Below are 26,342 nucleotides of genomic sequence, written 5' to 3'. Positions count from 1 at the left end.
GATTGGCGGATGCCAAGAGTGCCTGCTGTCGGCCTCTGGTCGTGACCTCTGGTGTAGATTAGCTGATGCCCTCGGTGCCTGCTGTCTGCCTCTGGCAGTGATCTCTAGTGTAGATTGGCTGATGCCCTCAGTGCCTGCTGTCTGCCTCTGGCAGTGACCTCTGGTGTAGATTGGGTGATGCCCTCGGTACCTGCTGTCTGCTTCTGGCCGTGACCTCTGGTGTAGATTGGCTGATGCCCTCAGTGCCTGCTGTCTACCTCTGGCAGTGACCTCTAGTGTAGATTGGCTGATGCCCTCGGCGCCTGCTGTCTGCTTCTGGCTGTGACCTCTGGTGTAGATTGGCTGATGCCAAGAGTGCCTGCTTTTTGCCTCTGGCAGTGACCCCTGGTGTAGATTGGCTGATGCCAAGAGTGCCTGCTGTCTGCCTCTGGCAGTGACCTCTAGTGTAGATTGGCTGTTGCCCTCGGTGCCTGCTGTCTGCCTCTGGCAGTGACCTCTAGTGTAGATTGGCTGGTGCCAAGAGTGCCTGCTGTCTACCTCTGGCAGTGACCTCTGGTGTAGATTGGGTGATGCCCTCGGTACCTGCTGTCTGCCTCTGGCAGTGACCTCTAGTGTAGATTGGCTGATGCCCTCGGTGCCTGCTGTCTGCCTCTGGCAGTGACCTCTGGTGTAGATTGGCTGATGCCCTCGGTGCTTGCTGTCTGCCTCTGGCAGTGACCTCTAGTGTAGATTGGCTGATGCCCTCGGTGCTTGCTGTCTGCCTCTGGCAGTGACCTCTGGTGTAGATTGACTGATGCCCTCGGCGCCTGCTGTCTGCTTCTGGCCGTGACCTCTGGTGTAGATTGGCTGATACCAAGAGTGCCTGCTGTCTGCCAGTGACCTCTGGTGTAGATTGTCTGATGCCCTCGGTGCCTGCTGTCTGCCTCTGGTAGTGACCTCTGGTGTAGATTGGCTGATGGAAGAGTGCCTGCTGTCTGCCTCTGGCAGTGACCTCTGGTGTAGAATAGCTGATGCCCTCGGCGCCTGCTGTCTGCCTCTGGCAGTGACCTCTGGTGTAGATTGGCTGATGCCCTCGTGCCTGCTGTGTGCCTCTGGCAGTGACCTCTGGTGTAGATTGGCTGATGCCCTCGGTGCCTGCTGTCTGCCTTTGGCAGTGACCTCTGGCGTAGATTGGCTGATGCCCTCGGTGCCTGCTGTCTGCTTCTGGCAGTGACCTCTAGTGTAGATTGGCTGATGCCGTTGGTGCCTGCTGTCTGCCTCTGGCAGTGAGATCAAGTGTAGATTGGCTGATGCCCACGGTGCCTGCTGTTTGCCTCTGGCAGTGAGCTCTGGTGTAGATTGTCTGATGCCCTCAGTGCCTGCTGTCTGCCTCTGGCAGTGACCTCTGGTGTAGATTGTCTGATGCCCTCTGTGCCTGCTGTCTGCCTCTGGCCGTGACCTCTGGTGTAGATTGGCTGATGCCCTCGGTGCCTGCTGTCTGCCTCTGGCCGTGACCTCTGGTGTAGATTGGCTGATGCCCTCGGTGCCTGCTGTCTGCTTCTGGCCGTGACCTCTGGTGTAGATTGGCTGATGCGCTCGGTTCCTGCTGTCTGCTTCTGGCAGTGACCTCTGGTGTAGATTGGCTGATGCCCTCGGTGCCTGCTGTCTGCCTCTGGCAGTGACCTCTGGTGTAGATTGGCTGATGCAAGAGTGCCTGCTGTGTGCCTCTGGCAGTGACCTGTGGTGTAGATTGGCTGATGCCAAGAGTGCCTGCTGTCTGCCTCTGGCAGTGACCTCTAGTGTACATTGGCTGATGCCCTCGGTGCCTGCTGTCTGCCTCTGGCAGTGACCTCTGATGTTGATTGGCTGATGCCCTCGGTGCCTGCTGTGTGCCTCTGGCAGTGACCTCTAGTGTAGATTGGCTGATGCCAAGAGTGCCTGCTGTCTGCCTCTGGCAGTGACCTCTGGCAGTGACCTCTGGTGTAGATTGTCTGATGCCAAGAGTGCCTGCTGTCTGCCTCTGACAGTGACCTCTGGTGTAGATTGGCTGATGCCCTCGGTGCCTGCTGTCTGCCTCTGGCAGTGACCTGTGGTGTAGATTGGCTGATGCCAAGAGTGCCTGCTGTCTGCCTCTGGCAGTGACCTCTAGTGTACATTGGCTGATGCCCTCGGTGCCTGCTGTCTGCCTCTGGCAGTGACCTCTGATGTTGATTGGCTGATGCCCTCGGTGCCTGCTGTGTGCCTCTGGCAGTGACCTCTAGTGTAGATTGGCTGATGCCAAGAGTGCCTGCTGTCTGCCTCTGGCAGTGACCTCTGGCAGTGACCTCTGGTGTAGATTGTCTGATGCCAAGAGTGCCTGCTGTCTGCCTCTGACAGTGACCTCTGGTGTAGATTGGCTGATGCCCTCGGTGCCTGCTGTCTGCCTCTGGCAGTGACCTCTGGTGTAGATTGGCTGATGCCCTCGGTGCCTGCTGTCTGCTTCTGGCAGTGACCTCTGTTGTAGATGGGCTGATGCCAAGAGTGCCTGCTGTCTGCCTCTAGCAGTGACCTCTGGTGTAGATTGGCTGATGCCCTCGGTGCCTGTTGTCTGCCTCTGGCAGTGACCCCTGGTATAGATTGGCTGATGCCAAGAGTGCCCGCTGTCTTCCTCTGTCAGTGACCTCTGGTGTAGATTGGCTGATGCCCTCGGTGCCTGCTGTCTGCCTCTGACAGTGACCTCTGGTGTAGATTGGCTGATGTCAAGAGTGCCTGCTGTCTGCCTCTGGCCGTGACCTCTGGTGTAGATTGGCTGATGCCTTCTGTGCCTGCTGTCTGCCTCTGGCAGTGACCTCTGGTGTAGATTGGCTGATGCCCTCGGTGCCTGCTGTCTGCCTCTGGCAGTGACCTCTGGTATAGATTGGCTGATGCCCTCGGTGCCTGCTGTGTGCCTCTGGCCGTGACCTCTAGTGTAGAATGGCTGATGCCCTTGGTGCCTGCTGTGTGCCTCTGGCAGTGACCTCAAGTGTAGATTGGCTGATGCCCTCGGTGCCTGCTGTCTGCCTCTGGCAGTGAGCTCAAGTGTAGATTAGCTGATGCCCTCGGTGCCTGCTGTCTGCCTCTGGCAGTGACCTCTGGTGTAGATTGGCTGATGCCCTCGGTGCCTGCTGTCTGCTTCTTGCAGTGACCTCTGGTGTAGATTGGCGGATGCCAAGAGTGCCTGCTGTCGGCCTCTGGTCGTGACCTCTGGTGTAGATTAGCTGATGCCCTCGGTGCCTGCTGTCTGCCTCTGGCAGTGATCTCTAGTGTAGATTGGCTGATGCCCTCAGTGCCTGCTGTCTGCCTCTGGCAGTGACCTCTGGTGTAGATTGGGTGATGCCCTCGGTACCTGCTGTCTGCTTCTGGCCGTGACCTCTGGTGTAGATTGGCTGATGCCCTCAGTGCCTGCTGTCTACCTCTGGCAGTGACCTCTAGTGTAGATTGGCTGATGCCCTCGGCGCCTGCTGTCTGCTTCTGGCTGTGACCTCTGGTGTAGATTGGCTGATGCCAAGAGTGCCTGCTTTTTGCCTCTGGCAGTGACCCCTGGTGTAGATTGGCTGATGCCAAGAGTGCCTGCTGTCTGCCTCTGGCAGTGACCTCTAGTGTAGATTGGCTGTTGCCCTCGGTGCCTGCTGTCTGCCTCTGGCAGTGACCTCTAGTGTAGATTGGCTGGTGCCAAGAGTGCCTGCTGTCTACCTCTGGCAGTGACCTCTGGTGTAGATTGGGTGATGCCCTCGGTACCTGCTGTCTGCCTCTGGCAGTGACCTCTAGTGTAGATTGGCTGATGCCCTCGGTGCCTGCTGTCTGCCTCTGGCAGTGACCTCTGGTGTAGATTGGCTGATGCCCTCGGTGCTTGCTGTCTGCCTCTGGCAGTGACCTCTAGTGTAGATTGGCTGATGCCCTCGGTGCTTGCTGTCTGCCTCTGGCAGTGACCTCTGGTGTAGATTGACTGATGCCCTCGGCGCCTGCTGTCTGCTTCTGGCCGTGACCTCTGGTGTAGATTGGCTGATACCAAGAGTGCCTGCTGTCTGCCAGTGACCTCTGGTGTAGATTGTCTGATGCCCTCGGTGCCTGCTGTCTGCCTCTGGTAGTGACCTCTGGTGTAGATTGGCTGATGGAAGAGTGCCTGCTGTCTGCCTCTGGCAGTGACCTCTGGTGTAGAATAGCTGATGCCCTCGGCGCCTGCTGTCTGCCTCTGGCAGTGACCTCTGGTGTAGATTGGCTGATGCCCTCGTGCCTGCTGTGTGCCTCTGGCAGTGACCTCTGGTGTAGATTGGCTGATGCCCTCGGTGCCTGCTGTCTGCCTTTGGCAGTGACCTCTGGCGTAGATTGGCTGATGCCCTCGGTGCCTGCTGTCTGCTTCTGGCAGTGACCTCTAGTGTAGATTGGCTGATGCCGTTGGTGCCTGCTGTCTGCCTCTGGCAGTGAGCTCAAGTGTAGATTGGCTGATGCCCACGGTGCCTGCTGTTTGCCTCTGGCAGTGAGCTCTGGTGTAGATTGTCTGATGCCCTCAGTGCCTGCTGTCTGCCTCTGGCAGTGACCTCTGGTGTAGATTGTCTGATGCCCTCTGTGCCTGCTGTCTGCCTCTGGCCGTGACCTCTGGTGTAGATTGGCTGATGCCCTCGGTGCCTGCTGTCTGCCTCTGGCCGTGACCTCTGGTGTAGATTGGCTGATGCCCTCGGTGCCTGCTGTCTGCTTCTGGCCGTGACCTCTGGTGTAGATTGGCTGATGCGCTCGGTTCCTGCTGTCTGCTTCTGGCAGTGACCTCTGGTGTAGATTGGCTGATGCCCTCGGTGCCTGCTGTCTGCCTCTGGCAGTGACCTCTGGTGTAGATTGGCTGATGCAAGAGTGCCTGCTGTGTGCCTCTGGCAGTGACCTGTGGTGTAGATTGGCTGATGCCAAGAGTGCCTGCTGTCTGCCTCTGGCAGTGACCTCTAGTGTACATTGGCTGATGCCCTCGGTGCCTGCTGTCTGCCTCTGGCAGTGACCTCTGATGTTGATTGGCTGATGCCCTCGGTGCCTGCTGTGTGCCTCTGGCAGTGACCTCTAGTGTAGATTGGCTGATGCCAAGAGTGCCTGCTGTCTGCCTCTGGCAGTGACCTCTGGCAGTGACCTCTGGTGTAGATTGTCTGATGCCAAGAGTGCCTGCTGTCTGCCTCTGACAGTGACCTCTGGTGTAGATTGGCTGATGCCCTCGGTGCCTGCTGTCTGCCTCTGGCAGTGACCTCTGGTGTAGATTGGCTGATGCCCTCGGTGCCTGCTGTCTGCTTCTGGCAGTGACCTCTGTTGTAGATGGGCTGATGCCAAGAGTGCCTGCTGTCTGCCTCTAGCAGTGACCTCTGGTGTAGATTGGCTGATGCCCTCGGTGCCTGTTGTCTGCCTCTGGCAGTGACCCCTGGTGTAGATTGGCTGATGCCAAGAGTGCCTGCTGTCTGCTTCTGGCAGTGACCTCTGGTGTACATTGGCTGATGCCCTCGGTGCCTGCTCTCTGCCTCTGGCAGTGACGGCTGATGCCCTCGGCTCCTGCTGTCTGCTTCTGGCAGTGACCTCTGGTGTAGATTGGTTGATGCCAAGAGTGCCTGCTGTCTGCCTCTGGCAGTGACCTCTGGTGTAGATTGGCTGATGCCCTTGGTGCCTGCTGTCTGCCTCTGGCAGTGACCCCTGGTGTAGATTGGCTGATGCCCTCGGTGCTTGCTGTCTGCCTCTGGCAGTGACCTCTGGTGTAGATTGGCTGATGCCCTCGGTGCCTGCTGTCTGCCTCTGGCAGTGACCTCTAGTGTAGATTGGCTGATGCCAAGAGTGCCTGCTGTCTGCCTCTGGCAGTGACCTCTGGTGTAGATTGGCTGATGCCAAGAGTGCCTGCTGTCTGCCTTTGGCAGTGACCTCTGGTGTAGATTGGCTGATGCCCTGAGTGCCTGCTGTCTGCCTCTGGCAGTGACCTCTGGTGTAGATTGGCTGGTGCCAAGAGTGCCTGCTGTCTACCTCTGGCAGTGACCTCTGGTGTAGATTGGCTGATGCCCTCGGCTCCTGCTGTCTGCTTCTGGCAGTGACCTCTGGTGTAGATTGGTTGATGCCAAGAGTGCCTGCTGTCTGCCTCTGGCCGTGACCTCTGGTGTAGATTGGCTGATGCCAAGAGTGCCTGCTGTCTGCCTCTGACAGTGACCTCTGGTGTAGATTGGCTGATGCCCTCGATGCCTGCTGTCTGCCTCTGGCAGTGACCTCTGGTATAGATTGGCTGATGCCCTCGGTGCCTGCTGTGTGCCTCTGGCAGTGACCTCTGGTATAGATTGGCTGATGCCCTCGGTGCCTGCTGTGTGCCTCTGGCAGTGACCTCTGGTATAGATTGGCTGATGCCCTCGGTGCCTGCTGTGTGCCTCTGGCCGTGACCTCTAGTGTAGATTGGCTGATGCCAAGAGTGCCTGCTGTCTGCCTCTGGCAGTGACCCCTGGTGTAGATTGGCTGATGCCAAGAGTGCCTGCTGTCTGCCTTTGGCAGTGACCTCTGGTGTAGATTGGCTGATGCCCTCAGTGCCTGCTGTCTGCCTCTGGCAGTGACCTCTGGTGTAGATTGGCTGATGCCAAGAGTGCCTGCTGTCTACCTCTGGTGTAGATTGGCTGATGCCCTCGGTGCCTGCTGTCTGCCTCTGGCAGTGACCTCTGGTATAGATTGGCTGATGCCAAGAGTGCCTGCCTCTGGCCGTGACCTCTGGGGTAGATTGGCTGATGCCAAGAGTGCCTGCTGTCTGCCTCTGACAGTGGCCTCTGGTGTAGATTGGCTGATGCCCTCGGTGCCTGCTGTCTGCCTCTGGCAGTGACCTCTGGTATAGATTGGCTGATGCCCTCGGTGCCTGCTGTGTGCCTCTGGCAGTGACCTCTGGTATAGACTGGCTGATGCCCTCGGTACCGGCTGTCTGCTTCGGGCCGTGACCTCTGGTGTAGATTGGCTGATGCCAAGAGTGCCTGCTGTCTGCCTCTGGCAGTGACCCCTGGTGTAGATTGGCTGATGCCAAGAGTGCCTGTTGTCTGCCTCTGGCAGTGACCCCTGGTGTAGATTGGCTGATGCCAAGAGTGCCTGCTGTCTGCCTCTGGCAGTGACCTCTAGTGTAGATAGGCTGGTGCCAAGAGTGCCTGCTGTCTGCCTCTGGCAGTGACCTCTGGTATAGATTGGCTGATGCCAAGAGTGCCCGCTGTCTGCCTCTGTCAGTGACCTCTGGTGTAGATTGGCTGATGCCCTCGGTGCCTGCTGTCTGCCTCTGACAGTGACCTCTGGTGTAGATTGGCTGATGTCAAGAGTGCCTGCTGTCTGCCTCTGGCCGTGACCTCTGGTGTAGATTGGCTGATGCCTTCTGTGCCTGCTGTCTGCCTCTGGCAGTGACCTCTGGTGTAGATTGGCTGATGCCCTCGGTGCCTGCTGTCTGCCTCTGGCAGTGACCTCTGGTATAGATTGGCTGATGCCCTCGGTGCCTGCTGTGTGCCTCTGGCCGTGACCTCTAGTGTAGAATGGCTGATGCCCTCGGTGCCTGCTGTGTGCCTCTGGCAGTGACCTCAAGTGTAGATTGGCTGATGCCCTCGGTGCCTGCTGTCTGCCTCTGGCAGTGAGCTCAAGTGTAGATTAGCTGATGCCCTCGGTGCCTGCTGTCTGCCTCTGGCAGTGACCTCTGGTGTAGATTGGCTGATGCCCTCGGTGCCTGCTGTCTGCTTCTTGCAGTGACCTCTGGTGTAGATTGGCGGATGCCAAGAGTGCCTGCTGTCGGCCTCTGGTCGTGACCTCTGGTGTAGATTAGCTGATGCCCTCGGTGCCTGCTGTCTGCCTCTGGCAGTGATCTCTAGTGTAGATTGGCTGATGCCCTCAGTGCCTGCTGTCTGCCTCTGGCAGTGACCTCTGGTGTAGATTGGGTGATGCCCTCGGTACCTGCTGTCTGCTTCTGGCCGTGACCTCTGGTGTAGATTGGCTGATGCCCTCAGTGCCTGCTGTCTACCTCTGGCAGTGACCTCTAGTGTAGATTGGCTGATGCCCTCGGCGCCTGCTGTCTGCTTCTGGCTGTGACCTCTGGTGTAGATTGGCTGATGCCAAGAGTGCCTGCTTTTTGCCTCTGGCAGTGACCCCTGGTGTAGATTGGCTGATGCCAAGAGTGCCTGCTGTCTGCCTCTGGCAGTGACCTCTAGTGTAGATTGGCTGTTGCCCTCGGTGCCTGCTGTCTGCCTCTGGCAGTGACCTCTAGTGTAGATTGGCTGGTGCCAAGAGTGCCTGCTGTCTACCTCTGGCAGTGACCTCTGGTGTAGATTGGGTGATGCCCTCGGTACCTGCTGTCTGCCTCTGGCAGTGACCTCTAGTGTAGATTGGCTGATGCCCTCGGTGCCTGCTGTCTGCCTCTGGCAGTGACCTCTGGTGTAGATTGGCTGATGCCCTCGGTGCTTGCTGTCTGCCTCTGGCAGTGACCTCTAGTGTAGATTGGCTGATGCCCTCGGTGCTTGCTGTCTGCCTCTGGCAGTGACCTCTGGTGTAGATTGACTGATGCCCTCGGCGCCTGCTGTCTGCTTCTGGCCGTGACCTCTGGTGTAGATTGGCTGATACCAAGAGTGCCTGCTGTCTGCCAGTGACCTCTGGTGTAGATTGTCTGATGCCCTCGGTGCCTGCTGTCTGCCTCTGGTAGTGACCTCTGGTGTAGATTGGCTGATGGAAGAGTGCCTGCTGTCTGCCTCTGGCAGTGACCTCTGGTGTAGAATAGCTGATGCCCTCGGCGCCTGCTGTCTGCCTCTGGCAGTGACCTCTGGTGTAGATTGGCTGATGCCCTCGTGCCTGCTGTGTGCCTCTGGCAGTGACCTCTGGTGTAGATTGGCTGATGCCCTCGGTGCCTGCTGTCTGCCTTTGGCAGTGACCTCTGGCGTAGATTGGCTGATGCCCTCGGTGCCTGCTGTCTGCTTCTGGCAGTGACCTCTAGTGTAGATTGGCTGATGCCGTTGGTGCCTGCTGTCTGCCTCTGGCAGTGAGCTCAAGTGTAGATTGGCTGATGCCCACGGTGCCTGCTGTTTGCCTCTGGCAGTGAGCTCTGGTGTAGATTGTCTGATGCCCTCAGTGCCTGCTGTCTGCCTCTGGCAGTGACCTCTGGTGTAGATTGTCTGATGCCCTCTGTGCCTGCTGTCTGCCTCTGGCCGTGACCTCTGGTGTAGATTGGCTGATGCCCTCGGTGCCTGCTGTCTGCCTCTGGCCGTGACCTCTGGTGTAGATTGGCTGATGCCCTCGGTGCCTGCTGTCTGCTTCTGGCCGTGACCTCTGGTGTAGATTGGCTGATGCGCTCGGTTCCTGCTGTCTGCTTCTGGCAGTGACCTCTGGTGTAGATTGGCTGATGCCCTCGGTGCCTGCTGTCTGCCTCTGGCAGTGACCTCTGGTGTAGATTGGCTGATGCAAGAGTGCCTGCTGTGTGCCTCTGGCAGTGACCTGTGGTGTAGATTGGCTGATGCCAAGAGTGCCTGCTGTCTGCCTCTGGCAGTGACCTCTAGTGTACATTGGGTGATGCCCTCGGTGCCTGCTGTCTGCCTCTGGCAGTGACCTCTGATGTTGATTGGCTGATGCCCTCGGTGCCTGCTGTGTGCCTCTGGCAGTGACCTCTAGTGTAGATTGGCTGATGCCAAGAGTGCCTGCTGTCTGCCTCTGGCAGTGACCTCTGGCAGTGACCTCTGGTGTAGATTGTCTGATGCCAAGAGTGCCTGCTGTCTGCCTCTGACAGTGACCTCTGGTGTAGATTGGCTGATGCCCTCGGTGCCTGCTGTCTGCCTCTGGCAGTGACCTCTGGTGTAGATTGGCTGATGCCCTCGGTGCCTGCTGTCTGCTTCTGGCAGTGACCTCTGTTGTAGATGGGCTGATGCCAAGAGTGCCTGCTGTCTGCCTCTAGCAGTGACCTCTGGTGTAGATTGGCTGATGCCCTCGGTGCCTGTTGTCTGCCTCTGGCAGTGACCCCTGGTGTAGATTGGCTGATGCCAAGAGTGCCTGCTGTCTGCTTCTGGCAGTGACCTCTGGTGTACATTGGCTGATGCCCTCGGTGCCTGCTCTCTGCCTCTGGCAGTGACGGCTGATGCCCTCAGCTCCTGCTGTCTGCTTCTGGCAGTGACCTCTGGTGTAGATTGGTTGATGCCAAGAGTGCCTGCTGTCTGCCTCTGGCAGTGACCTCTGGTGTAGATTGGCTGATGCCCTTGGTGCCTGCTGTCTGCCTCTGGCAGTGACCCCTGGTGTAGATTGGCTGATGCCCTCGGTGCTTGCTGTCTGCCTCTGGCAGTGACCTCTGGTGTAGATTGGCTGATGCCCTCGGTGCCTGCTGTCTGCCTCTGGCAGTGACCTCTAGTGTAGATTGGCTGATGCCAAGAGTGCCTGCTGTCTGCCTCTGGCAGTGACCTCTGGTGTAGATTGGCTGATGCCAAGAGTGCCTGCTGTCTGCCTTTGGCAGTGACCTCTGGTGTAGATTGGCTGATGCCCTGAGTGCCTGCTGTCTGCCTCTGGCAGTGACCTCTGGTGTAGATTGGCTGGTGCCAAGAGTGCCTGCTGTCTACCTCTGGCAGTGACCTCTGGTGTAGATTGGCTGATGCCCTCGGCTCCTGCTGTCTGCTTCTGGCAGTGACCTCTGGTGTAGATTGGTTGATGCCAAGAGTGCCTGCTGTCTGCCTCTGGCCGTGACCTCTGGTGTAGATTGGCTGATGCCAAGAGTGCCTGCTGTCTGCCTCTGACAGTGACCTCTGGTGTAGATTGGCTGATGCCCTCGATGCCTGCTGTCTGCCTCTGGCAGTGACCTCTGGTATAGATTGGCTGATGCCCTCGGTGCCTGCTGTGTGCCTCTGGCAGTGACCTCTGGTATAGATTGGCTGATGCCCTCGGTGCCTGCTGTGTGCCTCTGGCAGTGACCTCTGGTATAGATTGGCTGATGCCCTCGGTGCCTGCTGTGTGCCTCTGGCCGTGACCTCTAGTGTAGATTGGCTGATGCCAAGAGTGCCTGCTGTCTGCCTCTGGCAGTGACCCCTGGTGTAGATTGGCTGATGCCAAGAGTGCCTGCTGTCTGCCTTTGGCAGTGACCTCTGGTGTAGATTGGCTGATGCCCTCGGTGCCTGCTGTCTGCCTCTGGCAGTGACCTCTGGTGTAGATTGGCTGGTGCCAAGAGTGCCTGCTGTCTACCTCTGGCAGTGACCTCTGGTGTAGATTGGCTGATGCCCTCGGTGCCTGCTGTCTGCCTCTGGCAGTGACCTCTGGTATAGATTGGCTGATGCCAAGAGTGCCTGCTGTCTGCCTCTGACAGTGACCTCTGGTGTAGATTGGCTGATGCCCTCGGTGCCTGCTGTCTGCCTCTGGCAGTGACCTCTGGTATAGATTGGCTGATGCCCTCGGTGCCTGCTGTGTGCCTCTGGCCGTGACCTCTAGTGTAGATTGGCTGATGCCAAGAGTGCCTGCTGTCTGCCTCTGGCAGTGACCCCTGGTGTAGATTGGCTGATGCTAAAAGTGCCTGCTGTCTGCCTCTGGCAGTGACCTCTGGTGTAGATTGGCTGATGCCAAGAGTGCCTGCGGTCTGCCTCTGGCAGTGACCCCTGGTGTAGATTGGCTGATGCCAAGAGTGCCTGCTGTCTGCCTCTGGCAGTGACCTCTAGTGTAGATAGGCTGGTGCCAAGAGTGCCTGCTGTCTACTTCTGGCAGTGACCTCTGGTGTAGATTGGCTGATGCCCTCGGTGCCTGCTGTCTGCCTCTGGCCGTGACCTCTGGTGTAGATTGGCTGATGCCAAGAGTGCCTGCTGTCTGCCTCTGACAGTGACCTCTGGTGTAGATTGGCTGATGCCCTCGGTGCCTGCTGTCTGCCTCTGGCAGTGACCTCTGGTGTAGATTGGCTGATGCCCTCGGTGCCTGCTGTCTGCCTCTGGCAGTGACCTCTGGTATAGATTGGCTGATGCCCTCGGTGCCTGCTGTGCGTCTCTGGCCGTGACCTCTAGTCTAGATTGGCTGATGCCCTCGGTGTCTGCTGTGTGCCTCTGGCAGTGACCTCAAGTATAGATTGGCTGATGCCCTCGGTGCCTGCTGTCTGCCTCTGGCAGTGAGCTCAAGTGTAGATTAGCTGATGCCCTCTGTGCCTGCTGTCTGCCTCTGGCAGTGACCTCTGATGTAGATTGGCTGATGCCCTCGGTGCCTGATGTCTGCCTCTGGCAGTGACCTCTGGTGTAGATTAGCTGATGCCCTCGGCGCCTGCTGTCTGCCTCTGGCAGTGACCTCTGGTGTAGATTGGCTGATGCCCTCGGTGCCTGCTGTCTGCCTCTGGCAGTGACCTCTGGTGTAGATTGGCTGATGCCAAGAGTGCCTGCTGTCTGCCTTTGGCAGTGACCTCTGGTGTAGATTGGCTGATGCCCTGAGTGCCTGCTGTCTGCCTCTGGCAGTGACCTCTGGTGTAGATTGGCTGGTGCCAAGAGTGCCTGCTGTCTACCTCTGGCAGTGACCTCTGGTGTAGATTGGCTGATGCCCTCGGTGCCTGCTGTCTGCCTCTGGCAGTGACCTCTGGTATAGATTGGCTGATGCCAAGAGTGCCTGCTGTCTGCCTCTGGCCGTGACCTCTGGTGTAGATTGGCTGATGCCAAGAGTGCCTGCTGTCTGCCTCTGACAGTGACCTCTGGTGTAGATTGGCTGATGCCCTCGGTGCCTGCTGTCTGCCTCTGGCAGTGACCTCTGGTATAGATTGGCTGATGCCCTCGGTGCCTGCTGTGTGCCTCTGGCAGTGACCTCTGGTATAGATTGGCTGATGCCCTCGGTGCCTGCTGTGTGCCTCTGGCAGTGACCTCTGGTATAGATTGGCTGATGCCCTCGGTGCCTGCTGTGTGCCTCTGGCCGTGACCTCTAGTGTAGATTGGCTGATGCCAAGAGTGCCTGCTGTCTGCCTCTGACAGTGACCCCTGGTGTAGATTGGCTGATGCCAAGAGTGCCTGCTGTCTGCCTTTGGCAGTGACCTCTGGTGTAGATTGGCCGATGCCCTCGGTGCCTGCTGTCTGCCTCTGGCAGTGACCTCTGGTGTAGATTGGCTGGTGCCAAGAGTGCCTGCTGTCTACCTCTAGCAGTGACCTCTGGTGTAGATTGGCTGATGCCCTCGGTGCCTGCTGTCTGCCTCTGGCAGTGACCTCTGGTATAGATTGGCTGATGCCAAGAGTGCCTGCTGTCTGCCTCTGACAGTGACCTCTGGTGTAGATTGGCTGATGCCCTCGGTGCCTGCTGTCTGCCTCTGGCAGTGACCTCTGGTATAGATTGGCTGATGCCCTCGGTGCCTGCTGTGTGCCTCTGGCCGTGACCTCTAGTGTAGATTGGCTGATGCCAAGAGTGCCTGCTGTCTGCCTCTGGCAGTGACCCCTGGTGTAGATTGGCTGATGCTAAAAGTGCCTGCTGTCTGCCTCTGGCAGTGACCTCTGGTGTAGATTGGCTGATGCCAAGAGTGCCTGCGGTCTGCCTCTGGCAGTGACCCCTGGTGTAGATTGGCTGATGCCAAGAGTGCCTGCTGTCTGCCTCTGGCAGTGACCTCTAGTGTAGATAGGCTGGTGCCAAGAGTGCCTGCTGTCTACCTCTGGCAGTGACCTCTGGTGTAGATTGGCTGATGCCCTCGGTGCCTGCTGTCTGCCTCTGGCCGTGACCTCTGGTGTAGATTGGCTGATGCCAAGAGTGCCTGCTGTCTGCCTCTGACAGTGACCTCTGGTGTAGATTGGCTGATGCCCTCGGTGCCTGCTGTCTGCCTCTGGCAGTGACCTCTGGTGTAGATTGGCTGATGCCCTCGGTGCCTGCTGTCTGCCTCTGGCAGTGACCTCTGGTATAGATTGGCTGATGCCCTCGGTGCCTGCTGTGCGTCTCTGGCCGTGACCTCTAGTGTAGATTGGCTGATGCCCTCGGTGTCTGCTGTGTGCCTCTGGCAGTGACCTCAAGTATAGATTGGCTGATGCCCTCGGTGCCTGCTGTCTGCCTCTGGCAGTGAGCTCAAGTGTAGATTAGCTGATGCCCTCTGTGCCTGCTGTCTGCCTCTGGCAGTGACCTCTGATGTAGATTGGCTGATGCCCTCGGTGCCTGATGTCTGCCTCTGGCAGTGACCTCTGGTGTAGATTGGCTGATGCCCTCGGTGCCTGCTGTCTGCCTCTGGCAGTGACCTCTGGTGTAGATTGGCTGATGCCCTAGGTGCCTGCTGTCTGCCTCTGGCAGTGACCCCCTGGTGTAGATTGGCTGATGCCCTCGGTGCCTGCTATGTGCCTCTGGCAGTGAGCTTGTGTGTAGATTGGCTGATGCCCTCGGTGCCTGCTGTCTGCCTCTGGCAGTGACCTCTGGTGTAGATTGGCTGATGCCCTCGGTGCCTGCTGTCTGCTTCTGGCAGTGACCTCTGGTGTAGATTGGCTGATGCCAAGAGTGACTGCTGTCTGCTTCTGGTCGTGACCTCTGGTGTAGATTAGCTGATGCCCTCAGTGCCTGCTGTCTGCCTCTGGCAGTGACCTCTGGTGGAGATTGGGTGATGCCCACGGTACCTGCTGTCTGCTTCTGGCCATGACCTCTGGTGTAGATTGGCTGATGCCCTCAGTGCCTGCTGTCTGCCTCTGGCAGTGACCTCTAGTGTAGATTGGCTGATGACCTCGGCGCCTGCTGTCTGCTTCTGGCCGTGACCTCTGGTGTAGATTGGCTGATGCCAAGAGTGCCTGCTGTGTGCCTCTGGCAGTGACCTCTGGTGTAGATTGGCTGATGCCCTCGGTGCCTGCTGTCTGCCTTTGGCAGTGACCTCTGGTGTAGATTGGCTGATGCCCTCGGTGCCTCCTGTCTGCTTCTGGCAGTGACCTCTAGTGTAGATTGGCTGATGCCGTTGGTGCCTGCTGTCTGCCTCTGGCAGTGAGCTCAAGTGTAGATTGGCTGATGCCCTCAGTGCCTGCTGTCTGCTTCTGCCAGTGACCTCTAGTGTAGATTGGCTGATGCCCTCGGTGCCTGCTGTCTGCCTCTGGCAGTGACCTCTAGTGTAGATTGGCTGATGCCAAGAGTGCCTGCTGTGTGCCTCTGGCAGTGACCTCTGGTGTAGATTGGCTGATGCCAAGAGTGCCTGCTGTCTGCTTCTGGCAGTGACCTCTGGTGTAGATTGGCTGATGCCCTCGGTGCCTGCTGTCTGCCTCTGACAGCGACCTCTGGTGTAAATTGGCTGATGCCCTCAGTGCCTGCTGTCTGCCTCTGGCAGAGACCTCTAGTGTAGGTTGGCTGATGCCCTCGGTGCCTGCTGTCTGCCTCTGGCAGTGACCTCTGGTGTAGATTGGCTGATGTAAGAGTGCCTGCTGTCTGCCTCTGGCAGTGACCTCTGGTGTAGATTGGCTGATGCCCTCGGCGCCTGCTGTCTGCCTCTGGCAGTGATTTCTAGTGGAGGTTCACTGATGGCAATAATTCTGCCCCTGGCAGTGTCTTCCAGTATAATTTGACCCATGCTTTAGAGCAGGGGTCTCCACCCTTTTCTGTAGTAAGAATGATCAGTGAAAATTATTGCGAGCTATTGAAGGTTAAGGAACTCGAATTGTTACCTGACACCCTACGCCCAGCTTAATTGACTTTAAACAAAACGTCCATAGAGCCATATACTGCGGGTTGAACAAAATACTTTGACTAGGGGCAGTATGACAGGGCTGGAATGTATGTCAGTGAGTGTGTGGTCTTTGGGCATGTATGAACATGTGTGTATAAACAGGATGTGTGTATGAGTGACTGAGAGCCTGTGTTGTATGTACTTGTGGCACAGGACATACCTTTCGCCATATGTGGCACCGTTGCATGTTTAACTCAAACAAAGAACCGTTTTTTAAAAATGGGATAACTTTAAAGTGCAGAAAAATGTTCTGCAAAAATGTTCACAATATGGAACATTTTTTTACACTTTAAATTTCTCCACTTAAATAATGGTTGGTTTTTTCAGTGATAAATATGGCACTGTCTACCAATCACTGGAGGAATATGCCTGCGGTGTGTAAAGGTGACACTTTGAAATGGTCAAAAAATAAACTGAAGAGTTAACTTTGCTTATATGGATTCCATAAAACTCATCATTTAAATTTTCTTCCATTTCCAAGTGCCACATTTACAGACACCAGGCATCTTGCTCTCAGAGGTCTGTAAAGAGGGTGCCATATTTATAATAGAAAAATACAGCCATTTGTTTAAATGGAAGGAGTTTTAAGTGAAGAAACATGCCTCATAAAACATTAAGACTTAATTCGCTTAATTGGGAGCGGAGAAAGACATAGACTAAATGTTTCATAGAAATATTTTTCGCTACTTTAAATTTCTCCCATTTAAAACAAGCATTTGCAATGCAATAGATCTAGCATTTGCTTGATGTAGAGCTATTGGCGTTGTAAATGCATAACTGGACTTTTCTTGCCTCATAAATTGGTCAACCCTGCGCATAATATGGTCCTCACTGCCACATAATTCCAGTGGCCCTGCCTAGAACTAAAGCACTTCCATTTACCTCCTTCCTATATCTGCTGAAAAAAAGAAATATTGCATTTATTATATCTTTTATTTATTATTTTGAGGTCTGTCTTTATGAAACTTTTGGTGAAAGTTTGGTGGACAGGGTACTCCATTGTCTTTATGTTGGATTTCCTCGTCAGCCACATTCTAAATCAGCCGCAAGGTCCTGTGTGTTGTCTAGGCATACACACACAACAAATGCCATAGCAATGCCCTGCAGCTGTGAAAGCCGTTTCGTAAGGCATTATTGCAGATGTTAGCGATTTAATGGTAAAGATGAGACTAGCCAGTGGTATCATATTTATCAATGGTAATCAGCATAGTCATTGAGCTGTTTTAAGGAGGCTTCAGCTTCCTACAATTGTCAGTTATTACTGTCAATGAATAAATACGACAGAGAGGTTAAAAATGCTCAGCAACCCGTTTCATCTGCTTAGGTACAACAGGCAGGGAAGTTATATCATTGCATGCAAGGGGCTTACCAGATCTTGTGTTTGTTAGTACCAGGACATCGCAGCAAACATTAATTAAATTTGGTAGTGGCATTAAAGGGTTAAGGTTTTAGGATAAAGATCAACAAATCAAGTAGGATATGAGGCTAGCTATTCCTAGGTCACTGATGAAAACACAGGCCACAGACATAGAAGCTTTGCACATTTCCGCTGACTCCTCACCTGCGCCACATTAAGAATAACTTGGCATTGACTTATCAGATATCTTCAAAGGGGTCGAATACATCATTATGCAAGGCAACGCCTTTCACTCGCACGAAAGTAGAGTGAAAGTGACAGAGAATACCATTCAAAGGGATGTGGTATTAAAACGTGTTTTTAAAGGGCTTGAGTACAGCACAGAGAAAAGGTGTGATTGCCTGTAAAAGTAAACAGTTCTCTCAATGGTCACAGAAACCACAATATACGCAGCAGAAGAGTTAAATTAATAACTGTTGAAAGAATGCAAACATTAACTTAACACCTTCAATGCCCACCCAAAAAAGACAGGAAAGGCAGAACAATAATTGAGGCTGTTGGGTGATGTGAAGCCTTTAAAAGACAGAACAGAAAAAAAGGCGGGCCAGCAATTAGCATATACACTCTGTTAGAAAACTTCACAAAATTAAAAAGCTTTCCAGAAATGCCATTCGATAGTGTGGAGGGCCGATTTCAGCAGAAATAGGCCCCAGTGACACCAGCGGGGAGAGACAAAAGAAAAATTAAAATGACTCTGATTCTGTAGCAGTGTAACTGATACTCATGCAAAGCACTGCAAAACCTCTGATGTAGTTCGCGCTGTATGAAACTTCAAATCGCCATGGCCAACACGCAGCGAGGCAAAAGAAAAAAGTAGTGCGCACCCACGAAAGTATATGGCCAGTCTTGCAATAATCCGTGTAACATTGTCAGTCTGCAAGGCGTAACAAGGCCGCCTCAAGGCGGGACAAACGTAAAGCATTTGCATAGAAATCCAGAAATGTTTTATAGGCAGGCCCAGGAATTAATGAAAGTGATGGGCATGGTTAAAGCCCACAGAATAGATTACGACATGACGAGAAGAGCAGTGCTTGAGCGCTACTGAGCCGGGCGTAAAAATCGTGGTTCTTTTCAGTGTTTAGTTTAGTTTAGTTTAGTTTAGTTTAGCAGATTTATAAAGAGCATGGCTGCCCAAAGGCCTCCCAGTGCTAGAGCGGAACAGAATAGACTGCTGGATACATAGTTAAGCCCTGAACAGCCACATTTTCCAAATCCTGTAAAAGAAATGTTCATGACTGGTTTGACGAAGCCCCAAAGGGAGGGTGCTCCAAAGTTTGGCAGTTTTATGAGCCATGGATTTACCGCCCCCATTGTGTTCTCTTAACAAGAGGGATCTTCATCAAAGAGGCCATCCAGGATCTGAGGGACCTATAAGGGGTGTAATGGAAGGCCATGGGCCTCAGAAGAGCAGGGCCCCTGTTATGCAGTGCTCAATGCATAATGCAGAGGGCTTTAAAGTTTATATGTTGTTCCACCGGAAGCCAATGGAGGGAAACTATAGAAGGTTTGACCGATTGATATCTAGGAAGACTCAAAAGGAGACGTGCGGCAGCATTCTGTGCAACCTGAAGTCTCTTTACCACATACTGGGGGGGCTGAAGTAAAGAGCATTCCCATTGTCCAAGCGCAATATTATGAGAGCTTGAACGATAAGCTTTTTGGCTAGAAACATTAAAAGTTTTCTTTAATAGCCGTAGCAGTCTGAATCAGGTGGCAGCCAGATATTTTGATTGGTAATCAATGGTGAAGCAGGAGTTCAACCACACTCCCAGACTTTTTATTGTTTCTTTCGGTGGAGGTAAACTTTCCAGCCCTTCAGGGACTGGAGAAGGGGACCTATAAAGAAGATTGCTCCCTAATAACATTATCTCGTCTTGTCTTCATTTAGTTTGAGTTTGCAGTCAGCCATCCATCTAGCTACCGTTTGAAGACAGGGTGTTAGTTGAGATTGATCCAAGTTCGTGTTTCTGGAGAAGAACACCAACTGGGTGTCGTCAGCATAAGAAACCAACGACAAACCATAAGGTTCTACAATCTCAGCCAGAGGATACATATGCAGATTAAACAATGTGGGGCTCAGGGAGGATCCCTGAGGCACCCCAACAGGTAAGGTATAAGCTGTTGGAAAGGCATGATCGATCCAGATCTTTGAAAGTGCGTTTCTCCAGAAAGGACAGCTAATTTAAAGCGCAGCCATTGATACCAGCCTGAAAAATTATTTGTACCAGAATGGTATGTTCTACGGTATCAAAAGCCGTGCTAAGATCCAGGAGAATGATGGCAGCAGAGCATCCTCGATCAAGATGTCATCTTAGGTCTTCCACTACTGCAAGCAGAGCAAACCCGGTTCTGTGTTGAGGTCTGAAACCCATTTGAGTAGGATGTAAAATCTCGTGGTCCTCAAGAAAGCCTGAAAGATGTCTATTGACCTGTTTGTTTCGACCAGTTTGGAAACAGCAGGAAGCAAAGAGATCGGCCAATGGTTGTTAAAAAGAGCTGCATCAAGATGAGGCTTTTTTAGCAGTGGTGTGACTATTGCGTGTTTCCAATGAGGCGGAATCTGGCCAGTTGTGAGGGATAAATTAAGTAGATTACTAAAGACGGGGGCGATGATGGCTGACCTCAGGGCAAGAATGTGGGGAGGCACCAGGTCCAAAGTGGACCCAGACTTTATAGAATGGAGAAGACTTCTCACAGATTCTTCCGTGAGGAGAGGATGTGCAAGAGAGAGGCCATCGATTGTCGAGCCATAACCTGACTGGCTTGATCGACTTCCTGGGCAGGCTTGTCAGGGAAGGCCGAATAAATGTCTAGTATCTTCTTGTGAAAGAAGGAGGCAAGATTGCTACTGTATTCCAAGGAGGCCTCAATAAGGTCAGAAGAAGAGGCAGGCTGAACAATCTCTTAAAAAATTAGAAAAATGTATTTAGGAGAGTTAGAGGACTGTTCTATATTAGTTGCATAATAAGTAGCCCGAGTAGATCTTATTTCTGCAAGGAAATTTCTGATCGCTTTCCTTTTTTTGGATTTTGTGATGTTATCGTTACACTTTCTCCACCTGCTCTCCAGGCGTTTTCACTCCTCTTTTTTACTGCTGTAAATGAGGGGTGAAGAAAGGGGATTCCTTATTAAGAGGTCCTCTTGTGGTGGTCTCTGCTGGCAGTACAGTATCCAATGAGTTGGAAATCCATTCATTGAATCTGTCTGACAATAGGTTAATTTGATCCGAGGGGTCAGGTCTAGAATTTTCAAGTGTGGTAGTCCATTCTCTAAGGTTAAGGTTGGGCCAGTGGCAGCCCTTTCGCCTGCTCAGAGACAGAGGGATTGAAACAGAGGCAATATGGAGTTTCAGAGAAGCTAGAAAATGGTCAGACCATGCAAGGGTCTGAGCCCTTAAATCTGTGATATTGCGAACTACAAGATCAATTGTGTCCCTTGGTGTGTGTGGGGCTGCGGACCAGCTGTATAAGGTCCTGCACCGCGAGATCAGAGAGAAGGCTCTTGGCGGCGGCATCGTTCACATCATCTGCGTGGATATTAAAATCTCCAAGAAGAGTGAAATTAGGTTTGCTAAAGACTAGATCTGAGACCAACTCGGGAAGGGCTTGAATAAAATGATCATGGGGACCCGGCGGTCGGTAAACTAAAATTCCTGGGAGCGTAAAAGTTGGGTTCAGTGCTAAAGGAAAAAAACATACTTTCACAGCCAAGAATAGTCAGCGGCATGGAGGAGGATTTAACTGTGGTCCCTATCGATAACGGCGATCCCACCACTTCTGGCGTTCGTCCTATCTAACCTGCTTATCAGGTAGCCTGGAGGAAGTGCAAAAACCATGTCCGGGGCAGACTCCTAATGGAGCCAAGTTTCTGTTTAAAAAAAAAAAAAAAAAAAAAGGCCCAGTGCTAAATCATCGCTCAATAAACATTGAATATCAAGTTTATGCGCAGATAAGGACCGGCTGTTAGCTAAAAGCAGCTTCCTAACTGACACCATATAATTCCCTTGAGACCGGCTAGCTTCTGGCCGGGAAGACCACTTACATACATCTATTGCAGGACCAAATCGATGAACTAGGGTCAATGGAGTGATGACATGCCTCAGGTGTGGCGATTCTGAGGGCATACAGTTGGCTAGCATTATATGCTACCTTTTCTTGATGATGAGCGGCAGCATCTGTGGCCCCTGGTCCCAGTTTGCCAGTGGCGCGTCCGCTGCATCATGACCCTTATATGGGATCAGGGAGGCCACAAACAGAACAACTAGCCGAAGCCCAAAATGGTGGCTCAAAGAAGCACCAAAACAAGGAGGAAAAATGGCACCTGTTACAGGCGATGTATTGCCATTCTTCTATGATTTCCTTAATCGACTCCCCCTTCCTCTCCCCGTGTGAGTAGAGCGAAGTGCTACCTAGCAGAGACCTTATGGAGATTTTAGGAAAAATATATCACAGCTGCACAAGGCAGGTAAAACCCGACTGATACCTCTGAACACAGGTATCAGGGGTGTAATAGGGAAATCACACACCCTAACAAGCAGTAAAAGTTAAAAACAATCAGGCACCATTGAGATTAAAAAGTGATAAAAAAAAAACAAATTGCAGGCAATTTTAAGAACTAGAAATAAGTATATTACAAAGGGTACTGGCAATCATATATTCCGCTCTAATTGCCACTGGGAACAAAAGGTCTGCTGCTTGTAAATGCATCACTTTTAAATGGGAGAAAATTCAAATGAAGAGTTACTCATTAAGGTAACTTTTCATTTTCATTTTCTCGCATTTAAAAGCATTCAGGAACCTCATTTTGTTCTCCCATTCCAATACTGAGCTAACAGGGACTTCTATTTAAAATTTAAATATCTCGGTACTTCAGTTCTTCACCTCTGTGCCCCACCCTGGATCATATATCTGACTGAGCACTGCTCGTTACCAGGCCCTGCTATCTGCAGCCTGATGATAATGTAAAATCAACACAGCCTGCCCTTAATTTAAAAGGAAAATGTGAGACTGTGCGTATTTAAAAATGAACTTAAGGGTTTGAGCTACTCTGAAGGTGTACTGGTAGCTCCCGATCGACTGTTTGGAGACACGTGCCTTAGAGTGACCTGCTGTCTCCCTCTGACATTGATCACTATGTATGTTCACAGATGCTGTCTGCCTCTTGCATTTGATTCTAGGGCAGGTTGACTGAAATTTCTGGGTCCCTATTCTCTACCTCCAACAGTGACCGTACCACAGGTTGTCTACTGTTTGTCTCAGGCAGTACACCTTTAGTATAGGCTTGGCTGATCGCTTGTTCCCTGCTGTCTACCTGTGGCAGTGACCTCAGTTGAAGGTTGGCTGATGCCACAGGTAATCTGCTGTTTGCCTCGAAGAGCAACCTTTAGTACAAGTTGCCACAGCACTCTATACCCTTCTGCAGGAAAAGGGATTGAACAATAGAGGCGCTGAGGAAACAGTATTCTGAAAAGCTTGAATGCAGGAGCAGTGTGTCTAGAAGTCAACTGTGCTGGGTGCTCTCTGTGCGAAGGGAAATTGACTGGTGTGTCTGAATAAATTAAATTATGACATGAAGAGACGGGAAATAAGCCCATGCAGTTAGTGAATTTGAACTGTGAGCTGGTCATCCCGCCTGCAAGACAAAGGAGACAGTATTTCTCAGTGGTTGCTACTTAAGAGTCCATCCGAGATGTGAGGTGATTGCTGCAGTAACTGGTGGTTAGCGCTTGCAACCTAAAGGTTGCTGTATCTACGTGCACCTGGAAGTGAAAGACTGCAGTAACTGTCTGTAGGTCCCACCTCTTAGCCCTTGTGGGATGTGAGCTGATGGTTGCACCTGCAAGTGAAATATTGCAATATCTGTCAGTAGAAGCTGGCCTGTTATGTGAACCGCTGGTGTTTACCATCTAGAGAAGGCTACAGTGTCAGAGTGTCCTCATCTTTTAGTGCATGAGAGATGGGAGCTGGAGGTAGAAAACGTACCTTCAAGAGAAGGCTTCAGTATCAGTGATCAATTACTCAGTGTGAGCTGGTGGATGGGTGCCTGTAATTGGAAGGCCGTGGCATCTATGATTGTGTGCTGTCTAGTGAGTCCGTGTGAGATGTGAGCACATGGGTAGGTACTGGCAAATGAAAGGTTGCAGTATCTATGAATGGGATCTGGCCCAGTAGTAAATGTGAGACACTACCTGTCACTGATACCTGCCCTTTTTAGATGTGAGCTTGTTGGTAGGTGCCTGTAAGTAAAAGGTTGCAGTATCTATAAATATAGTATTGCGAATAAGTCCTTGTGAGATGAGTTGGTGATATCTCAATCCATATAATTTAGGAATTTCATACTGAAAGGTCGTCTTTTAAGGGAAACCGGAGGGTGCCTCGATGGCAGAGGTCTGAACTCTTAATTATAGACCATTCTTGAAAGATGTTTTTCTGCTATCCTTGACTGCAACCACTGTTCCAGGTTAGAACCCTCTGCTCCCTCAGGAATCCCCACTATTTGAAGTTTATAATCGCATGCACAGCCCTCTACATCCTCTGCTGTCTCCTTGAATTGTCTGGTCACGTTAAGTAGACGCTTCACTGTGGGCTCAAGTGAATGCAGGATATCTTTGGTTTTGCAAGTATGGCTGTTGACGCGATCCACCACATTACACAGGTCTTGTCACAGCAGTACAGCATCCGTGGCTACTTCCCTGATTTTTGCCTCGAGAGAAGTCCGATTGGCCTGTAGGATTATGTTGGTTGATGTCTTCATTTGAACCTGGTCTCTAGACTGGGCTTGCTAGATCGGGACCTGAAGTGTCACCCCCCACCTCATCTTCTTCAGACACTGGACGTCCTAATGTTTTAATACAAAGTTGCTTGGTGTTGAGGCCACAGATAGACCATAGAAACAGGGTCATGTTGGCACATCCGAATTGTTTGTGCGTGAACACCTTGAGTGAAAGTGTCATAAATCCGAAAGTTCTTGTACCTAAATGGCAGCAGGTGGTGCACTCTATCAAACACAGATCATTCTGCAACCAGCTCCACTTTCATGCTATCGCTGTCAAAAAGCCCCTACAAGGAGTTAAGTTATGTAGTGCACACATTAATTACATCAAACGAAGACATAAACTCTTCAGTCCGACCCATCTACTCTCATTGCAGACTCGGATCCTTCCATCCATACCATATGCAGTTCATGTATGTAAGTGACCTGTAGGGTACAAACCTAACTACATAGCAAGTAACTGATATACATGTGTGGGGGTAATACATTGGACAGGAGAGAAAAAAGCTTCCTCTGGCAAGGTCTGGGGCAAAATATGGTGTAAAGTGCTGGATGAGGAGGAAATATGGGAAGGACACTTGCGCCAAGGGGCGGGTGCAGATTTGACACAGAGGCTTAAAGAAGACCCAGGCTTGGAAGACGTGTCGCTTGTTTGCAGTGGCTACCAGGGGAGGTGGTAGGGCTACACAAGGTGGTTTTCACTGTGGGAACTGAGCAAAACTAATGGTAGCCAGGTAGTTACATGGAGGCAGGGATACAGTTGTGAGTGTGACCTGTTGCCCGCAGGGGAAGTGGACACACTCTTTACGAGAATGCATATTGACAGAGCTGTTCCTTTATTCTCAGATGTTTGCGTTCAGTAGCTGTCGACCCCCATACTTGCAAAGCATTGGATTAGTATCAGCTAGGACGTGGCGTGACACATTTGAAGTTTTGCAATGTCAGATGAGTTTGTCACTTACAACTTTTTCCTCCTGTTTCCAGGCAAGCATCCCCTTTGCAGTCATTGGTTCCAACCAACTTATTGAGGTGAAGGGGAAGAAAATCCGCGGCCGGCTGTACCCGTGGGGTGTGGTGGAGGTAGAAAACCCAGAACACAACGATTTCCTGAAGCTCCGCACCATGCTGGTGTAAGTTACACTATATCTTGTTTATGGGTCATCCCCTTCTCTTAGCAGCAAAAAATGCACCGTCTTTCCATCATCCACCACGTCTAGGCTTCTCTGTGCTCCATTTCATTTGAATGTCTATTGCAGTGGTTCTTAACCGTTTGACTTCTGTGACCCGATTGAATCGCACCTACATGCCAGGGACCCCCAAGCCATTTGAACCTCAGCAGTAATACACAAAATATTTGCTGCAATTGCTTATTCACATGAGAGACCAAATCGCACACCGGTGTAAGACCCAAGTCGTCCTCACAAATCGATTGGTAATCCTGTTATATCAGAGCTATGAGCAGATGTGGTGAGATCGAAGAAGTAACTTGATTTACATTGGCCTCTGCCAAACATAAAGCAGCAGCTGAGCTTGGTGTGGACAAACTAGAGACCATGCAGGGTTTTTGTGTCAAAAGGTGATGGACAGTTATTGCATAAAAGCTAAGAGACCAGGTGCTTACGTCAGAGCACCTGCTGCTTGCTTGCACGTGGTACTTTCCCAGTGGAAGTCTATCAGCTCTGCTGAAATGTGAAGACATGCCCTCTTTCCAGTACAAGAAGTGTAGGTGCTTGGGGCCATATGTACGAACACATTTTCCCATTGACACAGAATGGGAAAAAACCTTTGATACATCTGGCCCTTGGTGTCTAGACGCCTGCCCATGTAAGCAGTGGGTGGGAGAATGTACAGCCTGTTTGGGCATTCTGCCTGTGTGTACCAGTAGAGATCACTCAGTGGGTGAACCTCTGGCAGATCTATGTGATTTTATAGAGCATCAAAAGCAGTTCAAAAAATAGTTTTTGGTCAGAAGCTGGTTGTTAGATCATGGTCAAAGCATGTTTGAATGTGAACAGTGACTGTGCAGTCACACATTTTCCATCCTGAACTTACAAACGTTTTTGTAATGCTGTTTTTTGATTGTGTAGGTGTGTATGTATGTATATAAGCATGCACACATCAAATACATTGAGGAGGCAATGCCATAAACTTCAACTATTGTTACTAGATGAAACTGTTATATTCGTAGAAGGAACCGTTATTTAGCTCAAAATGCGTAAGATTATTGACGGAAAATAATGGTTAGAGATCATATGGGTCCACGGATCACAGGTTCAGAACGACTGGGCAATTGGGTTTGAACAGAGCCTGCACTTAAAACCAGAAGCATGATTTGAGTGGAACATAACAAGCCTGGTCCTTTCTGCAGCAGCTACTTGAAAATTGTTTGAAACAAAATGTTGGTGGACCTTAAAGAATTGCTGGTCCAGGATGGGAATGTCAGAAATTCTGTCCTGCCCCCGATATCCTTTCCCCGATCATCACGCCCTATACACTCCTGTAAGGAAATGCCTCCTTGGCATGGTTACCCCCTGACTTTTTGCCTTTGCTGATGCTAAGTTT

At 52.1% G+C, this 26,342-nt stretch overlaps 1 protein-coding gene across 2 annotated transcripts in view; it reads left to right on the top strand.

Annotated features, from left to right (window-relative positions):
* Positions 1-26,342, top strand: part of LOC138266478 (septin-2) — a 242,321-nt gene that overhangs the window by 120,488 nt on the left and 95,491 nt on the right. For both annotated transcript variants that reach the window (XM_069215313.1, XM_069215314.1), the window contains exon 9: positions 24,765-24,910. In XM_069215313.1, coding sequence (XP_069071414.1) covers positions 24,765-24,910 — 146 coding nt within the window. The remainder of the gene's footprint in view (positions 1-24,764; positions 24,911-26,342) is intronic.

The sequence above is a fragment of the Pleurodeles waltl genome, chromosome 11 (assembly GCF_031143425.1).
Source record: "Pleurodeles waltl isolate 20211129_DDA chromosome 11, aPleWal1.hap1.20221129, whole genome shotgun sequence".
In the NCBI taxonomy this organism is placed as follows: Eukaryota; Metazoa; Chordata; class Amphibia; order Caudata; family Salamandridae; genus Pleurodeles; species Pleurodeles waltl.
This window is presented reverse-complemented; position numbering and strand designations above follow the sequence as displayed.